The following is a 9,228-nucleotide window of genomic DNA, read 5'->3' on the forward strand; positions in this document are numbered from 1 at the left end:
TTTATAATTTTCGGGAAATCTATTTATTTAAATTTTTAATAAAAATATATTAAAAAAACTCCTAAAAAAAATCCCACTCCAAACTGGATTCAATCGGCCCGCACTCCACGCATTCACTGCCCCCCACATTCCAGTTTCGCTAAAAATAGCGAACCACCCGCATGTTCTGCTCCGAACTCCAAATGTACGTTCATCGGTCATGGCCTTAAGCACGCCATTAAAACCCAACACCACCTCGCGTTCTCGCCTCCTTTCTTTCTTGCACTTGTAGATCAGTGAGTGGATTACCGCCATGCACATCCCCACCCCATTTCTCTTCCTCCTTCTCACCGTCCTTCCGCTCGTGCTCACCCCCGCTGCCGCCGTCGGGGACAAAGCAACCGGTGGCGCTAGCGACGCCGTTGGGACGTACCTGGTGGTCGTCTGCCGGACCAATGGACCCAAAGAGAGCGGCGAGAAGCTGCGCGCGTGGCACGCCTCGCTGCTCGCCACTGTCCTCAACAGCACCACCGACGCGGTCCTCCTCGACGCCCGATCCGCGAAGGGCGGGCGGCTCGTCTACTCCTACCAGCATGTCGTGAGCGGGTTCGCCGCGCAGCTCACAGATCGGGAGCTGGACGCGTTGCGCGGGCTCAGCTGGTGCGTGGACGCCATCCCGGACGTCAACTACAGGCTCATGACGACGTACACGCCGGCGCTGCTCGGGGTGAGCGCGCCTCGGACGGGCATGTGGGCTGTGGCCCGCGGCATGGGGGAGGGCATCATCGTCGGCATCATCGACAACGGGGTCGACCCGCGGCACGCGTCGTACAGCGACGAGGGCATGCCGCCGCCGCCGGCAAAGTGGCGGGGCCGGTGCGACTTCGGGGGCGCCCCATGCAATAATAAGCTGATCGGCGGGCAGTCCCTGACACCAGGGGAGCACGGCACGCACACGTCCAGCACTGCCGTGGGCGCCTTCGTCAGGGACGTCAAGGTGCTCAGGACGAACGTCGGCGCGGCCTCCGGCATGGCGCCGCGCGCGCACCTGGCGTTCTACGAGGTGTGCTTCGAGGACCAGTGCCCGTCGACGAAGCAGCTCATCGCCATAGAGAAGGGCGCGTTCGTGGACGGCGTTGACGTGGTCTCCATCTCGGCGGGGGACGACACGCAGCAGCCGTTCTACAAGGACCTCACCGCCGTCGGGAGCTTCTCCGCCGTCATGTCGGGCGTCTTCGTGAGCACGAGCGCAGGAAACAACGGTCCGTACGCCGCGACCGTCACGAACTGTGCGCCTTGGGTGCTCACAGTGGCCGCGAGCACCATGGGACGGCGCATTGTCTCCCAGATCAGACTTGGCAACGGGCTTGTGCTCCAAGGCGAGGCAAACAGGAGGTACAAGAGCGTCAAGAAGAGGCCGCTCGTCTACGTCGCCGGCCAGTTCGTTGATGGCGCGCTCAAGTCCGTCGACGTTCGCGGCAAGATCGTGCTCTGCGACCGCTCAGAGGGCGTCAGCAAGCGCGGCGAGCTTGTCCGCTCTGCCGGCGGCGTGGGCATAATCGTCTTCAACGACGAGATGGAGGGCGGCACGACTAATCCATCGGGGGGAAACTTGACTATCGCGGCGTCGCGCGTTAGCCATGCCGACGGCAAGACGATGTTGGCGTACATCAACTCCACGGCCAACCCCACCGCGAGCCTCCACTTCACTGGCGTTGTGCTGGACCCGTCCTCTCAGCCGGCCATCGCCGGGTACTCTTCACGAGGTCCCTGCAACATGTCAAACCTCGGCGTGCTGAAGCCCGACATCACCGGCCCTGGCACGAATATAATTGCGGCTGTCCCCGGCTCCCCTCGCGGCCACAACGCCAGCACACATACCCAGACCTTCGGTGTCTTCAGCGGCACTTCCATGGCCGCGCCGCACCTCTCAGGGATCGCAGCCGTGCTGAAGGGAGCACGTCCGGAGTGGTCACCGTCCGCGATCAAGTCGGCGATGATGACAACAGCCGAGGTGACGCACCCGGACGGCACGCCAATTAATGACCAGGCGACCGGCCTGCCGGCGAGCCACCTCCTCATGGGCGCCGGGCTCGTGAACCCAACGAAAGCACTTGACCCCGGGCTCGTCTACAACCTCTCGGCGCTAGACTACATCCCCTACGTCTGCGGCCTCGGGTACAACGACAGCTACGTCAACGACATCATTGCACAGCCGTTGCAGAACGTGAGCTGCGCATCGGTCAGCAAGATCGAGGGCAAGGACCTGAACTACCCGTCGTTCATGGTGTCACTCACGACGGCCGCGCCGGCGGTCGAGGTGAGGCGCACGGTGACCAACGTCGGGGAGGCGTTCTCGGTGTACACGGCGGAAGTCGTCTCACCGAAAGGCGTCACCGTCGAGGTGGTACCAAACAGGCTGGACTTCAGCTCTGTGAACCAGAAGAGAGAGTTCAGGGTGAGGTTCAGGGGTGGTGGCAGCGCCACCAACGGCACGGTGGAAGGTAGCCTCCGGTGGGTCTCCGACAAGCACTCCGTTCGCAGCCCAATCGTCGTTCTTGATGGAACCCTGAATTTGGTTTAGGATTAGCGACTTGGTTGCTTAAATAGCATCATCAGTCAACAAAGATATCCGAAATGTCAGTGCTTAAGAATCGAAAGATCATCTCCTCTGAGCTGTCTTTGAATAGCGTAGCAGCTCCGTAAGTGAGAGCAATGCCAAGAAACAAAGTGAAGATAGATCAGTTATGGTGTGATGCTGAAGTCCCCTTTTTCTTCTTACTGATAGCTCTTCACTATACGTTTTGGTTGAGGAACTGAAGAGTGGAAGTTAGTTGTTGGCGAACTGAAATCACAGCAATTGTATTTGCTACATGCACTTAGTAGTTTCACATAATTCATTAACTGGGCACTTGCAATTTAAAAATGATTCCTAAGCCTCATTTCTTGTGCATTTCTATTATTCTATCTATAATTTGTTTTGGATTGTACATATACTATGCAGAAACTTCTACTCTGTTTTCGTGGGGTAACTTTGGGCTTGGGCACAAACACAGCAATGCCATAAGCACTGGAGCGAAGATGGAAATTGCAAAATAAAACCGCAGTACTTGCAGATGGGCATAAAAGGGTCATCTTATGATCAAGTCGTGTTCCAGAAATATACATCTTGTATCACCTTTTGACCCAGAAATTTGCATCTGAAATCAAACTAGTGTATCATGTTCCATTTGAGCTACTAGAGACATGCTGTACTTTTGTTGTTGCGAATAGAACTATCAGTTCATCTTCTTTTTGGCATTAAACAATGGGTGAGCCACCTGATGTTTTCTTTTTCTTCACCGATCAATGTCAACCATTTGATAAAGATCCAATGGCTGTGCTCTTTTCTTCCTCCTGCTGACGGTTACCCACCGTAGTGCTCTTCCTCCTCCAGACCGTTCTTCCTCCTCACACAGTGCTCCCCCTCCCCGCTTGCTACCGTGCTAACAAACTACCTTAAAGTGTCTAGAGATATCTCTCATCTTATATGGTACGAAAAAATTATATCTTAATCGCTTACACTCTACGACATATTTCATAGCAAATTCAAAAGTTATCTTTATAACTACCTAAGTATGAATAGCGTTTGATAGCCCATAAGTATATCATTATATCTCAGATCTAAAGATCATGCAGGTACACTATTTAAAATTACAACCGATAGTAAGTTATATAACAATTTCGGTAGTATCTTAAGATGTGTCTATCTAATATCATGTTCTCTAACATATGTCTATATTATTGATTTGATATCTTTATATTTATAATCTATAAAATATGATTATCAATCAATACATATACTAGTCTATAAATATTATTGTCCTACATAATGATACAAGACTAAAAATAATTTGGAATAATATTATAATAAAATAAAGAGTTTCACAAAAGTCATATACCTGCTAATCAATATAAATGATAATTTTCTAAAAAATTAAATAACATATTATTCAATATTATATAAATATAAACGTGATACAATCATCTCTATAATTATCTCTAGATATATCACAACAAAGACCTTCTAGAAAAATACTCGGCATCATTGGTGCGCTTACATAAGAGAGCAGCCTAACAGGGATAGCGGATCGATCTCACTATGATTATTTTTTGTGATTTACGTTGTCCACATGTCAAGCAAGAGACATGCATGCTAGGTTATCTGAAGGGGATTGTATGCTCGTAATGGTCATTTCAAAAAACACATGCCACGTTCTGAGGAGTCAAGACATTGTTGGCATTATAGAGCATTTTTGCTCTAGTAAATTAAAAATATTATCTTTAACATCTTTTTGTGTGAGGAGTAAAATTGATATTATTTGTCAAATTTAAAATTGTTTCTCATCATATATGTATTTTTGTTGCAATGCACGTGACACGTTCTAAAGTACTACTAGAGTACGATTAAGAGACAGGGCACGCTCACCGGTAGGCGGTAGCTCTCCGGCAGCTCGTCGGCGATGGGCGGGTCGGGCGCCATGTGGAGGTAGAGCGTGTCGCACCAGGTGACCACGGGCGACTGGTACAGGTCCAAGAGGCAGTGGTACTTGACCGCATTCCCTGGCTCCCGCGAGTAGAGCCGCGCCTTGTCGCTGCCCTCCCCGCCGTCCGCATCGTGGAACGCCCGCACCGCCGTGGCCATGGCCTCGCCGGGGACCCCGCGTCCGTCACCTTGAAGAACCCCCACTCCGCCGCAGCCCAGCACGGTCGCGCGGTCGGCGCAGCCGAGGTCGATCACCGTGACGGTTGCCACGGACGGTTCTTGGCCGGGGGGCCTCCGGGGGCCTGGGGCGGCTCTTCTAGGTTGGGAACATGAAGATGCGAGGGACGTGCGTGGCGCCAGAAGCGACGAGGCCGCGAACGCCGGCGAGTGTCGTGTCCAGCGCGCGGAGCTCGGCGGTGCGGTCGTAGACCGGACTAGTGGCGGACATGGTGACGTCGTCGAGGTGTGTCTGGTACTTCGGTGGATGGAGCCTGGAGGTGTGAGACCGAGAGTGCCGTTTAGCTTGCTTCCATCGTTCGCTTGTGCTTACCAGTTGCTCTTGGTCAGATTTTTTAGGATTACAAGGGGAGGCTCTCACTCACACACCTGGTGGCAGGAGATTATATTTTTATTTTTATTTTGACTCGTTGTGTTTCTAATCTACTCCTGTCCTCCGGTACAATGCATCTAACGAGGGTGGAATGATGAACTATGGTCGAAAATAGGTCAGCGGTTGGATCTCTCCTTCTCTTGGTGGCCTCTTTTTTAGATCGGTGCCGTCTGTAAATAACCGCAGGAATAGAGTTTTGTATCGCTTTTGAAAGTCATTCAACACAGGCGTCCTCACGAAAGTTGCTCTGTTTGAGGCGCTGGACGCAGCGGTGAGTGGTACGGTCAGGTGGTATAGCCACCACTGACCGTAATGGATTTCTCCAAACCTTCTAAAAACTCCAATTGAGACGTGATCAATATGGTTGGCTTCTTTTTCGCAAGATCTACGCATCTATGAGCATAGATTTGCAAAATCTTTCCTTTTCCTATGGGTTTAACAAAGGAAAATATATCTTGTGCAAACTACAATTAATCAATTATTAGCCGAGTAATAATTATCATAGATATTCACGAAATAACTAAGAAATATGATACGTATTTTGGATGCTTGAGTAGTATCGATGAAGCGATTGTTGTTACTTGGTGACTTGCACTGTTGGAGCAAGAGTTTGTCTTACCCCAGTAAGTACGGCGAGAGTTTTTTCTAAGGAAGAGACTTAACCTTGGAGACAAAATTTTAGAGAAAGGAACACCATAAATGTATTGATGGTAGAAAAATAGATCGCTCTAGGAGGAGTATCACAGCATGACTTGATGTATTTTCACCTCTGTATCTTTTTCGCTGCCTTGCCCATCTCTTCTGCCCAGATAACCATGACCCCCTATTTATAGGTCCATACATAGTTTGGCATACAAGTTATCATAATGTATAAATATCCAAGATCTGACCGAATTAATGGGTTTTATCTCGGATAACTACCTTCTACCCTATTGGGGAGGTAAATATCCACTGTGGTAATTAATGTGGTGCCTGCCCCCTAAAGGGGGCAAGCTGGTCGCCAACTGCGGCTCAACGTCGTACTGTTAGGGGTGTCAGGACAGCCTCCATCATGTCAAGGTGTTAGAGCGGTGTCCACTAGCCTAGGTATTTAATGCCGGTCACATCTTTGCAGGTAAAGTACGACCGGTGCTTCCCTTCTAGCAGATCTTTCCTGAGACCTGATGACTCACCCAGTAGCCTCCGCAAAGCCAACCCGAGTAGTGGGAGGGCGAGGCTTCGGGAGACTAAGCTTTTGGGGGGCTAAGCCTTCGGGAGGTAGGACTCCGAAAGTCTGGGGCTTCAGGAGGTCGAGGCTTCTGGAGACCGAGCCTTTGAGAGACTGAGCCTTCGGGAGACAGGACTCCGGAATGCCAGGGCTTCGAGAGGTCGAGCCTTTGGGAGGCTGTGCCTTCGGGAGGCCAGGCTAGTTAAGCCAAGGGGCTGTCTGGGGTCCTTAATAACGACCCCAACAGTAGCCCCTCCCGAGGGCAGCCAACAGAGCGGTCGGGCCCGCGGTTCCTTCGAAGCAGGGCCTCCGGCGATCCCTGGCTTGTGGTTGATGGCTCGTGGTCCAAATATTGTTTGGCTTATCTGGGACGGTTTGACCCGGGTGACTGAACAATATGTTGGATGACATCGGCGACAAGGGGCATTGAATGCATCCTGGGGAAAGGCGCGGTCCTGCCCTGTCAGCCGGGCGTGGGATGCGTGTCGTCTTGTCGTTGGGGGGTCAAGGGGGTCGATTTCGCTCCCCCATGATTTCTTCCTAGCAGGCGATAGGACTGGTCGTGCGCCCGCCGCTTAGGGCGTAAGTTGCTCCTTATTTGTAGTAGGAGGGGGATTGCCCAGAGCGATCTTTTTGCCAACTCCTCGTTCTCATCCGTCTTTGTCTTCAGCGTCTTTTGCTTTGCACGAGTCATCCTTTGATCCCTGCTCTTCTCTCTCTTGTAATCTAGCACCTTTCGCCATCCTCCTGTTGTTCGTATGGCTAGCTTGAGTACCCCGAGTGAAGCCAGAACTTGGGCGGCGAGGGAGATTGCTAGAGTATCCGCGGCGGGGGACCCTCAGGTGGCGCCAGCTTTCCTGTCGCTTATAAGGCCACCACCAGGGGTGGAGCTCCAGCGTGCCAGCAAAAGTCACTCCCAGCAAACCACCGCGTTGGGGGCGTCTGTCATCGGTGACGAGGAGCTCGACCGGATGGTTAGGGAGGGGAAGATTCATGGAGCTACTACACATGGACCTCTTCGGACCAACCATCTATAAAAGTCTTGGTGGTAATCTTTATTGCTTTGTCATTGTTGATGATTATACAAGATACACTTGGACTTTCTTTCTAGATGACAAGAGCAATACCGTTAGGATCTTCAAAAAATTCGTAAAGAGGGCTCAAAATAAGTTTGAAGCAACATTAGTGAAGATCCGAAGCAACAATGGGACGGAATTCAAGAATACTCAAGTTGAAAGAGTATTGTGAAGAAAGACGCATCAAGCATGAGTTTTCATCTACCTACACTCCTCAACAAAATGGTATGGTGAAGAGGAAGAATAAGACATTGATTACACTTGCAAGAGCTATGTTGGATGAGTATGGTACATCGAAGAAGTTTTGGGCGGAAGCAATCAACACGGCATGCCATGCGTCAAATAGAGTGTATCTCTACCGACTATTGAAGAAGACGCCATACGAACTTCTCATTGGGAGGACCCAATATCTCCTACTTCTGGGTGTTTGGTTGTAAGTGCTTTATCTTCAAAAAGAGAGAACGCCTAGGAAAGTTTGAGCGTCATTGTGATATTGGATTTCTTGTTCGTTATGCATCTAATTCCAAAGCATATAAAGTATTCAACAATGCCACCAGTTTTGTTGAAGAAGCATGTGATGTGGAGTTTGATGAATCTAATGGCTCCCAAGGCGAAGGTATTGCTTATGATGATGTAGGTCGAACCTTTGAGACAAGTGATGAAGAAGATGGCCATTGGAGATATCAAGCCTAAGGAGGATGATGAAGACATGCCTACTACTTCCACTCCACATACCTTCTTAGCACCCCAAGTGGATCAAGATGAAGAGAAGGATGAACAACATCTTCTAATACATGATACACACATCTCTCAAGAGGAAGCTCAAGCTCAAGCTCAAGACGTTGGACCACCGCAAGACACACCACAAGAGCCACAAGTGAAGCAAAATCATATCTCAAAGGATCACCCAATTGATTTGATCATTGGGAGTCCATCAAAGGGAGTAAGAACTCACTCTCAATACGCTTCATTTTGTGAGCATTACTCATTTATTTCTTGTGTGGAACCCACTCATGTAGAAGAAGCCCTCAACGATCCAGATTGAGTGATGGCAATGCAACATGAACTTAATAACTTCACACGCAACGAAGTTTGGATACTTGAAGAGAGGCCTCAAGACAAGAACGTCATTGGTACAAAATGGGTCTTCCGCAACAAACAAGACGAAAACGGTGTGGTGGTTCAAAACAAGACAAGATTAGTCGCTCAAGGTTTCGCACAAGTGAAAGCTTGGATTTTGGCGAAACATTCGCTCCAGTGGCAAGACTAGAAGCTATACGTATCCTTCTTGCATTTGCTTCACATCATAACATTAAGCTTTATCAAATGGATGTGAAGAGTGCATTCTTAAATGACTTTATTAATGAACTTGTATATGTTGAACAACCACCTAGTTTTGAGGACCATGGATATCCTAACCATGCCTACAGGTTGTACAAGACACTCTACAGACTCAAGCAAGCCCCAAGAGCTTGGTACGATCGCCTTCACGACTTCCTAATCAATCAAGGATTCAAGATCGAGAGGGTGGGCACCACACTATTCACAAGGATCATCGATAATTAGCTTTTCCTTTATCAAATTTATGTTGATGGTATAATCTTTGGTTTAATTAACAAGGAATTTTGCAAGGAATTCGGGGATTTGATGTCAAAAGAGTTTGAGATGTCAATGATTGGCGAGCTCAACTACTTCCTTGGGTTTCAAATCAAGCAATTGAAGGAAGGGACTTTCATCCATCAAGAGAAGTACACGAAGGATATTCTTAAGAAATTTAAGATCGATGATTGCAAGCCAATCAAGACTCCAATGCCTACCAATGGACATCTAG

At 49.5% G+C, this 9,228-nt stretch overlaps 2 protein-coding genes across 2 annotated transcripts; one reads left to right on the plus strand and one right to left on the minus strand.

Annotated features, from left to right (window-relative positions):
* Positions 1-292: 292 nt before the first annotated feature.
* Positions 293-2,563, plus strand: LOC133888434 (subtilisin-like protease 4). Its single transcript, XM_062328676.1, has one exon. It carries the CDS (start codon positions 293-295, stop codon positions 2,561-2,563), a length of 2,271 nt encoding a protein of 756 aa, XP_062184660.1.
* A 1,851-nt stretch (positions 2,564-4,414) lies between these two features.
* Positions 4,415-4,952, minus strand: LOC133888435 (probable 2-oxoacid dependent dioxygenase). Its single transcript, XM_062328677.1, has 2 exons — positions 4,834-4,952; positions 4,415-4,796 (listed from the first exon to the last, which is right to left on the minus strand). The coding sequence occupies exons 1-2, from the start codon at positions 4,950-4,952 to the stop codon at positions 4,415-4,417; spliced, it is 501 nt and encodes a 166-aa protein (XP_062184661.1).
* Between the last annotated feature and the right edge of the window lie 4,276 nt (positions 4,953-9,228).

The sequence above is a fragment of the Phragmites australis genome, chromosome 13 (assembly GCF_958298935.1).
Source record: "Phragmites australis chromosome 13, lpPhrAust1.1, whole genome shotgun sequence".
Lineage (NCBI taxonomy): Eukaryota > Viridiplantae > Streptophyta > Magnoliopsida > Poales > Poaceae > Phragmites > Phragmites australis.

Bases quoted from the DNA above. Each gene is read 5' to 3' on its own strand.
- LOC133888434 (XM_062328676.1), top strand. From the start codon at position 293: ATGCACATCCCCACCCCATTTCTCTTCCTCCTTCTCACCGTCCTTCCG.
- LOC133888435 (XM_062328677.1), bottom strand. From the start codon at position 4,952: ATGTCCGCCACTAGTCCGGTCTACGACCGCACCGCCGAGCTCCGCGCG. The intron at 4,797-4,833 runs GTTCCCAACCTA...AGGCCCCCGGAG, and splicing joins CACGTCCCTCGCATCTTCAT to GCCCCCCGGCCAAGAACCGT.